This window comes from Anser cygnoides, chromosome 11, assembly GCF_040182565.1.
Source record: "Anser cygnoides isolate HZ-2024a breed goose chromosome 11, Taihu_goose_T2T_genome, whole genome shotgun sequence".
Classification (NCBI taxonomy): Eukaryota; Metazoa; Chordata; class Aves; order Anseriformes; family Anatidae; genus Anser; species Anser cygnoides.
Window position 1 is genome coordinate 9,333,279 of NC_089883.1, and position 19,149 is coordinate 9,352,427.

Here is a 19,149-nt window from a genome sequence, read left to right on the forward strand (position 1 = left end):
TGACATTATCACTTACACAGTAAACTAGAAAGACTAAAATCAGAGGTTAATTTATGGCAGAGGAACCCCCCATGTACACACCCACCCAGTTTAGGGCTATAGCATACCTCAGTGCATATATCGCTTAGATATTATTTAAGGCAGAGGTTTCTCTCCTGAATACTTGACATTCCAGATTGAAGGCTGTCCTGTGAACTATGGACAGTGATATACACCAACCTGTGTGGTTCCTAGGTTCGTAGTGCTTGCTGTAATCAGATGTCAGATTTGTAAATTCAACATTGTTTAGTCTGAGGATAAGTGAGGAAAATGGGAAACTCATTTGCCCAGCAGTGGGAGGGTGTGGAGTGAGACAGTGTTGTTTTCTGCAGAGGATTTTTATTTTTATTACTAGACTCCTGAGAGCCTAAAGATGTCACTAGGTCCTTACGCTGTTCTGGGCTGTGAAACCAGCAAGGGAAAATATGAACTGATGCAGTTTTATATAACTTACAAATGTGTTTAGCATTTTCTGTGACAGAGTGAAGGCAGTCAAAAAATTTAACTGTTTCCTTTATGAACTTTATTTTGTTTATTTGTAAGCTTGCTCTATACCAGCAGAACTGGCAGTAGTCTTGTCCAGAGCAGGGGCAGGGCACTTTCCCACATAACCATAAATTCTTATTTCAATAAAAGGAGGAGAAGAAAAAAAAAAAAAGAAGAAAAGAAAGTTATGCTGTGAAATGGCATTATTACCTCTAACAAAAAGCATATGGAATAGTAGCTTGCACATAGGTCTGAGAGCCAGGAATAAATCAGTGCTAGTCTAGACATGCTGATTCCAGCTGTGGTCCTGAAACAAGCTGTTAGTGCTAGAATTTGATTAAGCCTAATGCCCATCTGGAGAAGATGATGAATGAAGGCAGAATACCACAGAATACCATCAGAGTTGTGCTTAGAGGTATTTGTATTACGGCTGGAAAACAGGTCGGAGAACAAGGGTTACTCATTGTATTCCTGTTTCTCCCAGTAAGTGACTGGTTCCACAGCCAGTATGGTACAGACAGTGGGGTACATTCTATGGAATTGTGACTTACCACATAGCCCTTTTCTTCGCCTCAGTATAGGCAAAGCAGCAGCAGCAATGTCTTTACTCGGTCCTGGTTTCCACCTATTTACTATGGCCCCCAGTCATTACGTCTCTTGTGCTTTCTCCACAGTGGCTGTAACATTTAATTAATTAATATTTATAAGCACACAGAAGATGGAAAGCCCTATATATTATATGTTTAAGGTGAGTAATTACCTCACAAAAAGACATAAACAAACTCTGACCAGTGATGTAATTTCAGAATGCAGAGTGCTGGCAGGGACTTAGAAACCCTCACAAACATACCTCCTCCCTCCTGCCCTTCTCCTTCCTTCTGCCTCCTCTCCCTTCCCCAAAAGAATGAATCCCTCTCAAAAGTGACCTGATATGAATAACATTTGCACCTTCTTTACTATTATCTTCTTTTCATGCAGCAGAAGGGTCCCGGTTTATCTGTTTACTTTAGTTTAAATTCTGCCATCCGCAGACAAAACTTTTTGCTCCACTACACAGACTTTATTCACCAAAGAACAACCTCCCAAAACCCTTGCAGAGCTTATGAAAGGCGTTTTCACTCGCTTGGGTTAAATGAGCACTGTGTGTTTTCTTTCTTCTTCCCTTTTTTTTTTTTTTTTTTTAAGGTTAGGAGTAATAAATGAATCATTTCAACTTTGGGCAAGGAGTTTAGGTGTTGTATTTGTACCATGCAACTACATAAACACAGAATGAGCCAGTTAACCAATGAATTGCAGGGATTAGAAGCAATGAGATGATCTAAAGCATTTTAACACATTTTCCATATATTAGTCCTTGGACTAGTTGTGTTTTGCTTTCTTACAACAGACACAAGTCAGTAAAAGTCCAAAAGGAAAGTCTGAGGTTTTACATTTCTGTTTGTGGTACAGGAAAAGGGTTACGATCTCAGTGGTTGATTCAGTGAAATAACATCTCTTTTATACACATCTGCCTAGCAAGTAGGGCGGTAGTTGGAAATACCCAATCTAAAGCATTAAAGATTTGCTGGCAAATAGCAAGGCATTTTCTGCTGAGGAAAAATTGTTATATTGAGTAGTCACTTTGAATGCTTAGGAGTTACAGTCAAATATCCAAACACTGTGGAGTTACACTGCATTTATTATTTTCTCAAGTATTTAACACACTGGGAACTGACTCTGCTGTATATATCATGTCCAAGAAGGAATGATAATAGTGAACTTAAATAAGAAGAACCTTGGCAATGGTAAGTAATATTTTTATATCAAATTATTTGGGCATCATACAGTCAACTGTTTTTATATGTCAGTATGTATCATTTTCAATTGTTTTTATTTGACAATTTAAATGAGAAGAGTAAACAGGTAAGACATAAAACCAGAGGTATTTCACAAACTATATATTTTTTGCCTTACTATTCACTGTTTTGTTTTTAAGTTATATGAGAAATTTGAAGGAAGTTATTATTGTTGAATTATCAGTCTTATGATTTAAAAGAGAGATGCTGTACACGGAAGTACCTTAACTTAGGTCACTTTTGCTTTGCTGTATATTTCTCCTATTTCTCCTGACACATATGAAAGTCAGCAGACTGTACCAGAGAATTTTGTGAGCTTGTAGCTTTCTTCAGTTTTGAAGGCCTCTTAAAACCTGCAATATTGGGAGGCAGAAAAGAAACAAAAACATAAATCAAATGATTCATTGCTCAAATGCATTTTAAATTTACAAATTCTCTCTCAATGGTAATTCATCTTCATAAAAAAGAGAAAGCAATTAATTTCAAAACAGGATATAGAGGAGAGGATATGGGATATTTTTTAGCTTTTGCTAAGTACTTTTCTTTTTTCAGAATTGTTTCTAAACTTTCTGCTCACTTCAAATGTTGTGTAGCTGCAAGCTTTACTCTTAAATGTTTTATTTTTCTTTAAAGAAGAAATGTAGAAAAATGTATGTCTTCATGAGAACTGGATAGGAGTACTATCTAATCCTCTGAAAACGCATGCGCATTTCCAATCCATTTTACAATTAAATATTAATATGATTATTATGTTTCAGAACATACTTCCAGGCAAGACATCCAAATGCACTATTTACTTGAATCTCTGTATGAACTAGCCTATACAGGAAATCAGTAAATTGGTCCAGAGTCTCAGACTCAAAGGGGATGCATATTTGTTTAGTCATATACTATAAATAACATCTGTCGTCTTGGAACTGCGCCAACATTATTAATGCAATGCTCGCTTAATAGTTCCCTCTGTTATGAGCCTCATTAGTAACTGATTCATACAGTATGAGCCTACAGAAAAAACACGCAGGCTAGTACAACACACACATTGATGATATATTGTCCATACTGCCAGTGTAACCTCATTTGTTGTGCAGCTGGTAAGCTGTGAGCCAAGGGCACACCTCCTGGCCAGCAGCCCCCTGGGAGACGCAGTCAGTGCAGAGGCTCTCTGCAGGGGGATTGCTGTCAGGGTGAAAGTGGGGGCCAAAACACTCCCCTCTTCCCCCCACCATACCATCCTGTGGCTGGGAACAGATGACATAGTGCTCTGCGGCTGTCAAATTGCTTCAATCTGTGCTGAGGGACAGACCCTATGGACCATGGCCTCTTCATCACTTCAACACGGTTTTGCTATTAGAGAGCACCAAGGATGTGATCTGCTCCTTGTATTTTTCTAGTACTGTTATAACATTTACCTTGCCTGTATTACAGTATGACACACACTGTACACTGTAAAATAACTTGCATATTTTCCTGCTTTGATATTTCTGGAATTACCATACAGAATAAACTTTGTAGGAAATATATTCTGCATAATGAGATGGGTTGGTATAGGATATCATTACTTGACAGCAGCAAATACTTATTGTTTTCTAAGAGTAGTTAATTGCTTTGTCTAATTAAAAGAATATCACTTAATTCTCTTTTAGTACTTTTTATCAGAGAAATCCCCACCCATCTGAGAAAGAAGGTAACAGCCACAACTCATTTGCATTGATGAGGACAGGGATCCAGAAGCACAGGGAAGTAAACTTATCTGATGTTAAAGCATCAGGTCGCTATCAGAGCTGGAAGGAGATATCCAGACTCACAGTACAGTGCTCTGTTGAAAAATGGGCTGGGGCATATTGTTACTGTTTTATGGAGTGAGTGGTGTGTATTAGATATGGTAGATAAGGTTCAATTATAGGTACTTGAAGTCATTGCCCAAGATTAGTGGTCAGCCTACACTGATATTGACAAAAACTTAACATATTATACATAGAGATCCTTTGTTTTGGCCAGAAACAGGAAAACCAAAAACCAAAACCAAACAACCACCACCAACTTTTAAACTCCTGTTCTTGTATGCTACCCCCAAAAGTCTGGATATTCTTAACTCTTGAATGTTTGAGTCAAGTATTTTAAGATCACAAATTAAAAGACAATATTTATAATCGGTTAAAAAGATGTTGAAGAAAATGGAAAGAAAACCAGACTGGAAATCTTGGGTTACAATGTTGGTTGTATGGTTGTCTTAGAACATGATGTTGGACAATCGTTTGGGACTCAAATTCCAGAAAAGACTGTTTCTTTTGGGATACTTGAGTTTAGACAAAAGATTTAGCATTATTTCTTACAGAGAGAACACTAGATATTTTCTGGATTCCCACTCAAAAATGGGCACATGTGAGGAAAAAGGCATTGAAAATTTGACCTGCCTGAGCTCATTTCTGCTCCAGTGTCATCATTCAGTGGCTGCCCTGAGTCCTAAGCCTGCTTTAGCACATGGCAATCTGTAAGCCTGACTGTGCTGTTTTACACATTCACAGACATACCAGGTTTTTGCACATACCCAGACAGCCATCCAGAGAGCCTTTCCTATTCACAAGACAGACATGCAGTCAGGAGGTAGACAAACTGTTGCATAATCTGATCTCACAGCTGCTCTTGTCCCCTACATCAGTTGCAAAATAAATATAGTAGCTGTGATCTGAGTTATAACTACTTCTTATGGAATAAGGTATCCCTTCCACTCCTTAACGCAACGGATCTCAATTACCCACTCTCTGGGAGCCCTGGACTACAGACACTGTGGAACCAACAGTTATTTTTCAGTGTTAAAACTGATGTCATCACAAAAATAAAAACAATAAAATATTAGGACATGCAATAACATTTCATGACACCTCCCGACCACCACCTACTGATCTTCATGAAAAAATGCTAGGGAAGTGATCATGGTTTTTAATGTGCCATAACAGTACTATTCAAGCTCTTTTGGACAAATATGTAAATAAATGCAAATGAGTATCTGAATACAGAGATGTTTAAAAGAAATAGTAACTAACAATCTATATATGGCTAGAACAAGTTTTCAAGATTGGGGGGATAATGTCTTCACATTCAGATTTGATGCTTATTTTAAAAGATATGCTTTACCCGGAGCAGAAATTGTTGCCATCAAGACAGGAATAACAGATTAAAATTTTCTTTGTCAGGCCAATTAGACTAATTAATTTGAACAACTTCTTCTGAACCTAAAATCTGTAGGAAAAAAATAAAAAATCCCAGGTCAGGAATCGTCATCTGAGGCCTCTTGGTCACTAACTCCAAGCTATTTAACATTAGATACTGCTCTGAAGGTGTAGACTGATCTCAAAACATGTGAGAAAAGCTGTCTCCCAAAGACAGTAGATCCTAGACTGTTTAGAATGCTAAATTTGGCTCCAGTATCAATCACACACTCAGGCAAGGTATCATTGGATCTCATGAAGCGCCAGGAGCATTATGTTTTGTGTCTTACCAGGGAGCTATTTTTTCTGACAGACTATATTATTTCACCCACAAGAAACATGTACGGTAATTTAGTCTCATCTTGCTGTCAACAATGATGCTAGTGAGCAATGCATGCAGTCAAGAGCGAGACAGCTGCCACTGGAGCTTTATACTGTTACCTTCAACACCACAAATAAAAACCATCCACTCAGACTCATTCTGATTGTCACAGCCTTAGAGGCACAGTAAAGCAAAAGAAATGTGTGTCAAGGTTTTGTTAGTGCAGAGAAGTGGCTGTATTAAGTAGCTGTGCCTCTTTGAGGCATCAGGAATGACAAATACTCAGAAGTAGCTTTAGCTAAAGCCTTGCAACTGAAATGACTACTGTACTTATGAATGCAGTAAAGTCATCTTATTCAGGCATAGGTATCTACAAGAAAGAGATTGCATAATTTCTCATCAACCACTGACAATGCTAAATTAAAAACAAAAAAACAGCAAACCCAGCAACCAAGCCAGGACCACGCATACTACCTGTGAGATGCTAAGTGATAAAAAGCCCCAGACTTCAGTGAGGCTGAGATCAGGTTATAGAAAGTGGTGCCTGTGACAGAAAGTAAAATATGGAGCAAATTCTGCCACTAGTACTCAAATGGACTTAATATATTCATCTTTGATTACTTCCATTCATTCCTATCTCTCTGTTCAAGGCATAAAGGAAAAGGTAGTAGCAACAAATATGGCAAAATGCAGAGACTCACAATAAAAATGCAGCATCAGACAGGTCTAAATATACCTTTTATACTGAACTAATGAAAAATACAGAGAAAATTTTCATATGATTTTTATATGTGGAATAAGTTCATTTTTCTTCTGCCCTTTGCTTTTTTTGCCTGATAAATCATAGTTTTGGCAATTGATAATTCCCCTTTCATTCAACCTAAAGGGCCCCTTATTTCAGCTTACAGTTTAGGGGAATATAAATCAAAAGGAATGCAAAGTCAGATGAAAAAGGAACATTATGTGACTGGAAATGTGGAATGAGGAAGTAAAGTCATAACTTTTTAAAATATTTGTTTTAAATTAGAATGACACCATACAGGGGAGCTCACATACTGTTTTTACTACTCTTGTGCTGCAGTAACTTATAAACTCTGTATTGGTCAATGGCTTTAAAGAAATTGATGGACCTTTTTTTCAGTACCAGCTATTTAGTAATTTCATAGTGCAGACACAAGCATCCTGTAGTATCTCTCTAAGCCCAACATAATCATTTATGCAGTCTATAGACTCAATACAAAAATATTAAAATAATAAACACAACTCAAAACCTCGTGTTTAAAGAGTACCATTCTTGCTGTGTGCGATACACCATACCATGGCTAAAGTCAATGCACTAACCACTGACACTACTGTTATTGTTCAATTAGACATGCTTTTAATGGAGTATTTATATCACATAGGTTACTTTTCTGTAAACAAAGCATTGTATGCATAGAGTAACAGAGTTTGGGAGATGAAGCAAAAGTACCTTTTGATGAGAGTACGCTTCATATTAAATCTTCGTCCATGGACCTACATAAGCACTATTTTACAGGTTCTCTCTAAGGGACTACAACAAGCAAGAACACCTGAATAAGGTTAGTAATCATGCACAGCGAAAGTGCATGTCATGCAACATAAAGTATTTGGGAATACCAGGTCTAGGAACTTTAATTAACTCAAAGGGTGGCACTCCATTGGAAAAGATTCTAGGAGGCTGCAGAACTGGATCGTTATGAAAGAGTCGGGTAATAAAGCTCACACAAGGAAGTCGATTTTTAAAAAAGGATCTGAAGAAAAAGGAGGAGATCCAAATATATGAGAGCAGCATGAGGCTGAGAGAAAAGAGAGGCAGAGGAAGGAAAGATAAAAGTATGCAGAGAATAGAGGATGACATCAGTACAGAGATAAATGAGAAAAGAATTCTACAAAGACTTGAAGAGCAGGGTATTTTTCCTAGTACAAGAACTGAACAAATTTTAGAGGCAACAAATTTGAAACAATTACAAAGAAGTATATTTTTAGGTAGCACATGAAACTCATTGCCTCTGGGTAATCAAAACTTAATGGGAGCCAGAAATGGGTAGATTATAGTTACACTACACAAGATTCATTTCATCTGTAGAAGAAATATCCTTTATGCTTCCTGGCAAAAGCAGGTACTAAGTGACGAAAAGAATTAGAAAGAGATTTACCTAATTTGACATAGCGCAATACTTATCCATTACGGCCTCATGTAGCTTCTCTTAAAACAATACTATCCAATCATAATGTAAAAAGCTCCAACAGTTTTGGAATTCATACAAAACCTCAGAGTGCCAGCCTACTCTTATCAACAAGGCACTCAGAAGAAACTCTTCCTGAAAGCAAGTTACCTCTTGAGTACTTTTTTTTCCAAGGTAATTCTATTGAAGCAATTGCTATTAGCCATTGCTGGAGAAAATACTGGATTAACTGTGCTTATAGGGTGACGCAATGTGCCAGTTCATATGTTGCTCTGTTTTGATGGATGGAAGGGCAGAGTGAAAGCTGCAAAACCCAAGACAGAGATGACTAATCCAGTCCTGGCTTAGCCGCAATGAGGGAAGAGACTGTCTTGTGCAACGTAACTGTTGTCTGGAATGTGGCAATGTGTGAAAACTGTCACTGTGCTCAAGGCAAAACTAATTCATCAGTTTGCTGAGCAATGTAAGGACAGGACAAAAACTAGAACACCTCAAACTATTGGCTTTCTCTCCTATTAACACAAGCACTGCTTGGACTTGGGAGGGGATCAGGACAGAGGCTAAGTTCCATCATTACTTAGATTTGCTTTGCCCAGTGCAAATGTTCTGTTTAAATTTATATGTTGCTTTTTGGAAAAGGTTATCACCAGTAGCAACGGGCAAAATATTTGGTACTGAATAGTCTGTAAATTTGTCCTCTACAATCCAAACCTTTGGATTTGGAAAATAATTTGAAGGGAAGGAAGGATCAGCTCCTGTATCTGCTGTGGTTCCAGACACATCTTGAGTTTAGGCAAAAGAGAACTCTCATAAAAAAATAAATTCAATGGTTCCTCTATTGCCTTCTCAGAAAAGTGTCTCCACTTTGTGGTAGCTAGGACGCTACCCCAGGGCAGAAGTATCACTCTACCTGTGAATGGTACTGTTTGACTTTTATTCTGAAGCAACAGTTGCTGCCCCTTCTGCATGCTATTTCCTTTAACTGCAGTTATTATTTTTTTAATCTACTCACCTCTTGGGGTGAAATCTGTGTCCCACTGAAATCAAAGGCAAAACAGCTAACTTCAAAGACCTAATAATTTCTACCTTCTTGTTCCTCATAATAATTATGCTTTAGATTTCAAGTATTTCCTTTTATTTATTTGAACTCTTCATTTTATTGCATTCTTCCTTTCCTGTCCCTTACATGAGAAGAGAGTAAAGAAACCCAGCTGATTTTCCCCATAGTAACTATTATTTCATAAACCTTTAACGATTCAGCTCCTTTCTGTAGAGAGAGTTCACATCACTTCAATCTTTTCAAACAAAATCCCAGCCTCTGATCAGTGTTCATTGGCATTTTCCTAGTACGATAACTTTGAGCTATGTAATGAAGATTGACCACAAGATCCAATATCAAAGCATACCATTAGTGCAACACGGCAGGCGCAGCAGCGTTTCTCTCTCCCTCTCTCCTTTTCCTTATGGCTTCTTAAAACATGCTTTTCTGTTCACCACTGGGCACTGAACAATTACTGTACAGAGAAGATGGAAAAAATTGCAAAAGGTTACAGTGAAACATCAAGAAAAAACAGCCCCTCCTTGTGATATTTATGTTTCTGCTGCTGGCCCTGGCAGAAGTCCAGATTCTGAACGAACAAAACTCCCAGTGGCTTAGGAACTACAGAATTCAGCCCATAGTCAGGAAATGCAATAGCATATGACAATGGGAATTAAAAAAAAAAAAAAAAAAAAGCTTTCCAATCCTTTTGAGCTTCCAGCTCAATCAGTTTGGATCAAAATACAGGGACTGTTGAGATTTTGCATGAATGAGTTCTCTATTGCTAAACAAAAACATGTGTGTGTTACAGTGTAAGACAGTTAAATGGTAAACAGTACGTGGCTCTGCTGCCTCAATGATGTTTCATTTTCACAGTACTAGAACTTATAAAATTCCATTTTATATAGAAGGCCAATATCCTCTCTATTCAAACACAGTGCGGAACTGTTTCCTAAAACAGAAAATCACATCCCTATTTCTGACCTTTCCAGGAAAGCTACTTGATATCCACTGTTCACTACTCAGCATCAAATCATGATTCTTCTAAAGATTAGTATTTAAAAGACTGTGGTAAAGTTTATTGTCATCTAGTGATTCAAGTTAAAACTGTGTCCTTTACAACATATTTCCCTAGGGTAACTAATACCTGAAAACCCATTAGCTGGGAAAATAATGCCAAATTTTCTTTTTTTGTAAATACTTAAAATACAAGTTAACCACTATTCTATTGTCAGGGACAGAGAGTTTCAGGGCTACTGTAGGTGCTGTAAAAAGCAGAAATTTCAGCCTCACTTTTTGTCCCAGTATGTCATTCTCCTGGAGCAGATGCTTGTCTTCACAGTCCACATTTTATCTAGAAGTCACAGGAGACCACTAAACATGAGACCATGTCAGCAAAATTTTTACAATCCTTTTAAAACTCTCTTTTGAGAGTTTAGTGAGAGACCAATAAAACCAGGATCTTCGAGCCTCATAATGCAAAGGGCAGCAGGTGTCTAAACACTCTTGTTGGCCATTTCCATGACCAGACAGGTCTGAATGTAAAATTCGGCTTTCTGTTTACATTTTCCAGAAAAGTATAGGATGCATGGTTTGTGAGAACATTCCAAAGAGGTCTCACTATTTCAATAAATTAGCATTAGCTGTCTCAGAGATTTTTATTTTTTTAATTTACAAACTCTCTATGTAACTTGTTCCTACTTTCCCCTGAAAGCAGTCACACCATTGAGAGAAAGTAGGTTTCTGAAGGAAGATTGCTAATCATCAATGTGTGAGCAGAGCTAGGGATCGACAGGCAGAGAAGAGCAGACTGATGAATGAAAAACAGCTGAGCATGCCTATGGACATGGCAAAAAGGTGGCTGCCTGCTCCTACCACTGACAGTGGATGCAACTCAAGCAGCATTTTGGTGAGAGGAGCTGCCATAATAATAGAAGGGACTATGAACGATTTATTTCACAGCATATTAACGGTGCAATTGAGAAAATGGGCAATCTGTGGCATAGCTCTCATTTCCCACATACCCCATGGAAGGAGCAACAATTTTCTGAGTCCTTGATAAGGCTGGATCACAAAGGTGCAGTCTAGCCCATGAAGAGGAGAGTATTTAAAAACTAGCAGGTTAAAGGGACCATGACACTTTGTGATGAAAAACACAAGGAATTGGCATTCAAAAGTAGCTCCTATTATTATTATTATTTTTGCTCCTGGAGCAGAAGCTGCGTATGAAATTGTTACTAGCTTAATCTTTAAAATATCTGAAAAAAATTGTGTAAAACATGCTTGCCATCTCAGCCCCCAGCAGCAAATCCTGCCCTTGATTAATATAGATTCCCCCATGCTCCCCTGTAGGTTCAACATGTTTGAACCCCATCAATCCTAGGACCAGAGAGCAACGCATAAAAACAAATTACACAAACCCCTTAAATGGAGTAGCGCCTTTGGGTAACTGGAAGTTTGCTGGAAAGTTTCCCCCAATACAGCATCCCATTGCTTTTGTTTATCTATCCTTGCTGACATTTTCTTCAATTAGGAAACAATAGCTCCGTTCCAATGTACTGAGCAGAATTACTGAAACCAAGTCACGTGACGCCACGAGAGTGTGTTTTCAATTATTCACTCTGTCTTTTTTTGCCAGGCCTATGAAGAGGAACAGCCTTCTGCAGGAGTCAGGTTTGTCTGCCTCGCTGTTGTAAGTTTGTCCTTTTGAATTTTTATTTTACAATTACCGATTTTTTTTTTTTAACTGTAAATTCAACTCTCAGAGAGTTTCTTGCTCTTTTATTAGAGAATTTCCAAATCTCTTGCTCTTCCTGCTGCCTGGAAATCCTTGACATCTGCAACAGTTCAGTTCTAATAGTACTGCTCAGTAACGAATCTGATGAAGATCACAAGATCTAGATTAAAAAGGCATGCAAGATATCACGCTATTAGCACTTGGTAATGTAAAACTCATCTTGCTCTTGCTAGTAAAGAAGCTTTAACTTTCCTATTGTCTGGTTAACAGTAGTGCATTCCCATTCAATCTGGGAGCTACACCAAATTATTTACATCTTGTAAATGCTTGGTTTAATATCAACCAAAAATTTGAACCAAATGAGCACAGCTCAAATCATGTACTTTGTTTGCAGAAGGCAGACTGAGTTAGGACTTTTTAGATTTAAAGCTGGAAAAATAAAGCTTGGGGGGGAAAAAAAAAGAAACAGAAGGAACATTTGGTTTGCATTACAAACCACAGACAACTTCCATCAGGCATGCTGAAGGTATAAGAATGGCAAGAGAAAATGACAAGCAGTGAGTGCACAGGAGGTAAAGATGAATGGGTTGGAGAATTGACTTTGAAGTAATTGTCCATGCCCACAATACCTTTAATTCAGTTTGCTGTAATATGGTAATTAATCATAAAGCTTTTCCAGCACTTGTGATATTGTTTTCTGTGTAACATTATGTTTCTGGATATTTTTATTGGAAAACTTATAGAATATGTTTTTGGTGGCTCCTATATTTCTGTCACTCATGCAACCCTGAATCAGCAGCTCTGGAAAGGATGTTGCCTTAGTTAAAGACCTGGGCTGTAATCTAATCCCTAGAGCAAGAGCGAGCATTTAACTGAAAATCTTCAGGTCTAATGGGCTTATTTTCACTGCAGCCACTGTGTTGAGATACTAGGTAAGTCATTCAGGGTTAAATTTGGTCTTTGAGCTAATAAAGCTCAAAGGAGGAGGAGGAAGTAACTGATGCAGCAGAGCTAAAGAGAAATTCTCTCTGTATAATGTAAAATTTCTCAGGAGAATTGCAGAGGGGTGGGATGGAAGAGTGCACTGGAAGCAATGTTTCCTTCCCTGTGTCAACAGGTGCTTCTGTTTTCCCTGCATCCCAGATGCTTAGCACTAGTCAGAGGCACCTTTTGAAGCATTTGCTATTGAAGGCAGTGCTCGATCCTGATGTTCTTCAGCTCAGCAGCTTCAGGCAGTGAGAAAGGCCTCCCACGTCTCTCCCCATCTTTTATTCTATCTTGCCAGTCTCCAGAGAGCTGTATTTTGGCCGTTAAGCTATTAAGTCCTCTGCTTACCCATGAGCTTAACGGCTGTGATTTTTATTTTTATTTTAATTATTTCTCTTCACAGAAGTAAGAGTGCAGTTAATATTTGCACAACATAGTATTTCATTCAAGGATTTCTATTTCTCCTAATTTTCTCCCCTAGGCAAGATTGTTTAGGTATGAATGTGCAACTTGGGCTCATTTCTGACACTGTTATTGCTAATATCTAATAGTGATTGCCAGAATCACAAAAGAAGCAACAATCCCTTCTGTAGACTTTCATGTGAGCGCAATCCACAGACCTTCAGCAAGTTAGTTCTGTTGCTTTCTACCCAGGTGATGAGGTAGAAGCTTGAAGAAGTTACCTTAATACATCAGCAGCAAAGCATGAAGTTCCCCTCATCCTAACCATCCTATTGCTTTTTCAAGTCCACATTCTTGTCTAATGGGCCAGATTACATTTTTTCCTTCCTCTGAAATACCTTCAGACATACAGGAAAAGCAATATCAAGCTTTACAAGATAAAATTCTTAATATACTAGTGACTCTAACAGAGATTTCGCAACCCCAAAATTGAAACTAAGTTCATACCTATTATGGTATACTAAAGTTTTGTGCTAAGCAAAACACTAAAAAGGGTTCTTTTTTCTTTTTTTTTTAATAAAAAATAATAAAAAAATCACCAAGCCTTGAAAGTCTTTATATATTAGTAGTATCAGTCATCTTTTAACTAATGTAATCAGTGAAAAAGCATACAAAAATTGCTAACATGATGCTGAATTACATCAACAATTACTTATTGCAGTTCTCAAAATTATTGTTCTAATTTAATTCATTGTTCAATTTAATTCATTAATTCAATTCACTTTTCATCTCTGTACTTCAAAATAAGTTCTGAGAAGTAGCTTCTCTCAATAGTGTAGGAAGGGAGATTAACCCCAGCGAAATAAGATCACAAGTCAACCACAAAGTCCATCTGTTAAAGCTGAATTCCATGTCAACCCCTTCCCCATCCCCTCTGTATCCTTACATACAAGCTCAGATGTCCTTTATTTCAGTGTGAGCTGTACATCACAGGAAGGGAGCGTGGCTGTGCTGTTGGGTTGTCCTCCATCCATACTTGTGGCTGCATTCAGCCATGGTTGCAAGTCTTCATAAGAAGAGGGGGAATTCTGAAAAAAAGAAAAAAGAACATTCAGTGCACTAAAGAAAATACGCTTAGTTTGACCCTGAAAGATTTCTTCATGACAGTGTGGGGAAGGCTGGGAGCCCAGTAACTTTGGTACCAATATTCCTGTAAAGTGGGGTCAGATTTTTCCACATCAGCAGGGAGGCTCCCAAAGACACACAGGAGAGAGTCAGAAAATAATGGTTTTGTTCAACTTGACATGTTCTCCAGAAACTTTAAAATTTCAGCTTTGCCATGGCACCATGTCTTTCTGGGAATCCTGAGGAGTTTCTGAAGTGTTGGGGATTTTATTTTGGAAGAGAGAGATCAGGCAGCAGATCAATGTTATGACTGGTATGACAGAAGTAAGTTATAAATGAGGGTTGCAGGAGCATTACCTATCAAAAACACCAGAAAGGAGTGCACTCCCTGGGAGAAAAAGGGACCTCTTTTCTCCTCCTGGAAGAGCTATTTCCAAGGTTTTCCTTTTATAAATCCAAATTCAGATTCACACTGGATTGTGTACTTCTCCAGGAATGCCATATCGCTCCTTTAAACAGGCAGCCAACCACATAGTGCTTACCATCTTTTTTCCTTTTTTTTTTCCTTTTTTTTTTTCCTGGTTATTTGTATGAGATGAAAAAAGCAAAAAATATAATCCTTAGGATTTATTATGGCTGTCTTGTGTTTATTTATAAATATGGGTCTGGTTTGGCTAGAATTTGCAGGCCTATGTTTCTTGTCAGGGCTGTAAGGAGCCTTTAGAAAATCTGCCTTCTCCTATTTCCGTATCACCATTTTGGGCAAAAAGTGCATATGTGCCCACCTAATTCTGCATCGAACCCAAACCGGACAGTTTGTAGCACACTGTACAACCGTTTTCTCTCAGTGGTATACTTGAGAATGTCTTTTGTGATAAATATGATAATCTAAATTAAGCAAGCCAAAGCAATTCATTTAGACTTCCTCACGTTGATTTTTTTCTAACACCAATAAATTCCTAGCAAAATAGTTCTACAAAATTTCTGAGAGAAAAAGGAAACAGCTTTAACAAAACTCCCCTTTGCTATCTTAACATGCTCATTACGTTTTTTTCATTTTACAAAAGCTGCAACTTGTCACATTTTGATTGTATAGCATTTCTTCCATTTTCTCTTAATTTGGTATGCTGTATCATACACTGAAGCAAACAATTTCTGTAATGGGACACTTTTTGATTGATGTATTGGCGCTGTAATCCTTTATAAAGTTCAATCCTTAATCAGATATTCATATCTAAAGTGCTTCACTGGATCTCTGTTACTGTTAAATGCAAAGTCTTAAGTGAGTTCTGGTCTGTGAAGGTAGGAGCTTTATAGCAGCCTGACATTCCTTACTCTCTCACGGCTAAGATCTTACTTTTGCTAAACCACTTACAAATCAGATGTGCCAGGCAGAGAACTTAACCTTGACAATTTGATTAATCTTTGAATTATAGTGGTTTCATGAATCAAACTTCAGAAGGAGCTTCCTCTTTTCAAGTAATGTTAGCAGGACAGAATAATGCTTTTAAAGTATCTTCCTTTTCAATTTAGGATTTCAACATGCAAATTCAGCAGAAGCCAAAAAGCAGTAGCACAATGGAAGCATCAAAAACATTTATTAAAAGCACTCCATTGTGCTTGGGGAGCATGGGAAGAGAATGAAAAGGTGAAGGAGAATTTAGTAGAGCACTGCACAGAAACAGAATTAGCAAGTCATGAGATATCACGTGGCTGTTAGCAGACTGAAAGGCTCTGTTGATTCAATTTATTCATTAGGGCTTTTCAGTAGTGTAGGTTATTAAGTAGGGGTATATTACAACTTACTTTTTATATTTCCTTTCCTGGAGGATATTTAGCACCAGAGAAGCGGAGAAAGTTATTGAAGGTATCATGCCACATAAGTGGGAGAACGATAGGAAAAAGAGCAGCACCACCAGCTCTCTGAAGATGGATCGAAAGAGCAATGCTGGGAACAGGAAGTCAAGAAAGTTTCGCTCCATTTCAAGATCACTTATATTGTGCAATGCCAAAAACAGTGATGATGGGTCAAGTCCTGATGAGAAATGCCCTGATCCCTTTGAGATCTCTACTAGCTGGGGTCAAGAGGATTTTGACTGCTGCCCTAGAACACAACTGCAATGCACAACAGAGACAGAAGACAGCCCACCTGATCCTCCACGTGTCATCACCAGCATAGTCCAGTCCAAGGCTGCAGCAAATGAGAACTGCAACAACATGAGAAGAAAGTTACTCATCAAGGTAGGCAACAGCGTGTTATATTGTAACGTTTCCTATTGCAGTCATTCCTAAATGAGTTAATTCATATTTCTCAGGAACACAGGATTCCGTCTGTCTTTTTCAGAGCTTATGAGCTTGCAGTGTTCCTGCTCTGTATAAACTGCATGAAAATGTATTAGCTTCCCAGCTGTGCTGTTACACTCTGCTGATTAACGTTCTACTGAAATCAGTGACTGATTGGTCACTCCTCAGTGTATTCATACTAGCACAGCTGATGCTCCCTACTTGCAATATGTACTCAGCTCAAAATACAAAACTGTCGCTATAGGAAAATGAATGTGAGCATAAATTATATTAACACTGTTAAAGACGCAGGAGATTCAGCAGGCAGATTCCATCTGATTCAGGAAGGAGGTAGTGGTGGCTCTAAACCAAAGAGGTCACTTTCTAAGGAAAATATTTACATCTTTTTAGAGATGTAAATGTTCCATTTTTCTTTAATCAAGAAGCAACTATTTTAACATCCAAACCATTTTTCAGTCTAGGCAATGTATTTCAGATGCCTTTAGAAAGTTGCTTCTCTGTGACATATCCTATTTGTTCACTTTCTCTCTACCTGTTGGTGTGAAGGGGAAGGGGGACGTCACTGCAACTATGATATGATTTTTAATAGTCTGTGTCCTCCCAGCACCTAATATCATTCTAATACCCAGTATTTTATGCTTTTTACCTATGCAAATAGTGGCTTATGTGGGAAAAAAAAAGTTTCTTTCATCTATAATATTTCTCTTACATATTCTATTGTACTTACCTTCTGTAAAAATTGACTAAAATCAGACCTCTACATCTAAAGACAGAGTGGCACTGAAAATCTGAATCTCCCCTTACTTCTTGAGTTTCTTTCTGATGATCACAGCACACAGTCCAATATTACAAAGACTGCAGCAGGACAGAATTCAGGTGAGGACGTATTTTAGCCCCTTGGCAAAACCACAGAATGAGGACAAAAACAAGCTAACTTCCTATTGCATTCTGACAGAGAACATAAATAGGTGGAACTGACCAAAGTCCCAAAATACACTCAGTCACCTGCAAAACCGTACCGCCTCCTCCCATTTGGAAACAGTTTGCATGCACTCTGCTGATTTCTATGTGTGAGTAAAGAAGGAGCTGGCCTCTGTGGATTCTCCCCTTTTCTCTTTTATTACAGCCTGAAACACTTTCTTAGGTGTGTGTCAGCTGCTGCAGTCTGATTGCTTGCATACCTCCAAAATATGCCAGGCTCCAATAACTGTCATGATCCATATGCTTGTGAAACTACTCAATATCTTATTGCAGACTCTAAGTGTAGATCATTTGCTTTTATAGCTGGGAAGCAGCTCAAATAGGGATCTGGGGAACAGAGTAAGTCTCATAACTAATGCTGTTGAACAGGTAAAATACAACTGCTGAGGGTATAAATCCTCTCTTAGGTTGGAATGTTAGTGTCACTGAATAGGGTGGGTCAGGAGCCTGGATGGAGGGTGACATAAATCAGTCAGTAACCCAGGCCTTTCTGGCAGCATTTGAGTTGCTTACTGCCACTATAGACAAAAGGCACAGTAAATTCTTTCTCCAGAGCTCTCATAGCAATATAAACTTCTTCAGGTGCCACTTGCTAATATTCCTACCTTTCAGAGTCATGGATCAGCAACTCTAAAGTCTTATCTCAGCATGCTAAATACGATAACTCCTACGCTGACCTTACCCTGTACCACTGCTCCTGAGGCTTTGCCCTATATTATGAAAGCAGTGATCTTTTTTTTCCATATGGCATAAGCCTGGCATAACAATCTTTCTATACCATGTGTGTTAACTTAAGCTTAAAACCTCTCTGTTTAAGAAAGGAGTCAACAACTATTTTTCAAGTTCTAATGTACCACACTCTCTTCAGTCCATGTGACACTTCAGAAATTCATGATGTGTGACTCAGAGCTAAAGGGTCCTTGTCTTTTTTCAGGAAAATTGATTCCATTCTTTCTGTGGTGTTGCTGAGATTATTCCATTATTCTTTTGCTTTCCAGTGCCTGCAGCCTTAAGCATGACTCTGAAGGTGCTAATAACTCCCACAGAACTGAATAACTTAATTTTTTCTGTCACACTGGAAGTAGAGAAGAATGTTTAAAAGTGCAGCATGATTTACTGCTCCCTGAGACTCTCTTCTGCAGAGCTAAGGGGGAACCTGGAGCATCAGTCTTTCTGATACTAGTTCTTCTCTACTGCTCAAAAACTTAAGTATCTCTCCAATCCATACCCTCTCAATCACATGGGATTCACTGTTACAGAAACCATACTGCACTGATCGGGATGGGACTGCAAAGTGATGTCACTGTTCCTCCACCATCTGGCCCCACAGCACAGTGCTAGCACTGACTTGTACTAACACACATTTTTGTTTTTAACCACGGCATTCATAGCCAACATTTATGCTGCTAAAAGTTGTGACACTGACTACCATTTTAATTGCGATGATGTGTGGCAGTACAGGGCGACGACGATGGT

The 19,149-nt window shown here is 38.3% G+C and overlaps 1 protein-coding gene and 1 long non-coding RNA gene across 10 annotated transcripts in view; one reads left to right on the plus strand and one right to left on the minus strand.

Annotated features, from left to right (window-relative positions):
* The window catches only part of LOC106043380 (uncharacterized), a 41,630-nt gene that overhangs the window by 9,006 nt on the left and 13,475 nt on the right, over positions 1–19,149 (minus strand). For 3 of the 4 annotated variants that reach the window (XR_010834122.1, XR_007166147.2, XR_001211653.3), the window contains 5 exons: positions 16,538–16,595; positions 14,214–14,351; positions 9,505–9,612; positions 2,584–2,713; positions 1,077–1,202 (listed from right to left, as the gene is read on the minus strand). This is a non-coding gene — a long non-coding RNA (uncharacterized lncRNA). Of the gene's footprint in view, positions 1–1,076; positions 1,203–2,583; positions 2,714–9,504; positions 9,613–14,209; positions 14,352–16,537; positions 16,596–19,149 lie in introns of all 4 variants that reach the window. The other variant, XR_010834123.1, reaches the window with a different exon arrangement.
* The window catches only part of IL16 (interleukin 16), a 47,725-nt gene continuing 30,722 nt past the window's right edge, over positions 2,147–19,149 (plus strand). The window contains exons 1-3 of one of the 6 annotated variants that reach the window (XM_048071901.2): positions 2,147–2,309; positions 11,776–11,829; positions 16,218–16,629. In XM_048071901.2, coding sequence (XP_047927858.2) covers positions 11,780–11,829; positions 16,218–16,629 — 462 coding nt within the window. In that variant the 5' untranslated portion in view covers positions 2,147–2,309; positions 11,776–11,779. Of the gene's footprint in view, positions 2,310–11,775; positions 11,830–11,883; positions 12,078–16,217; positions 16,630–19,149 lie in introns of those variants that run through there. The other 5 variants (XM_048071894.2, XM_048071896.2, XM_048071892.2 and 2 more) reach the window with 5 other exon arrangements.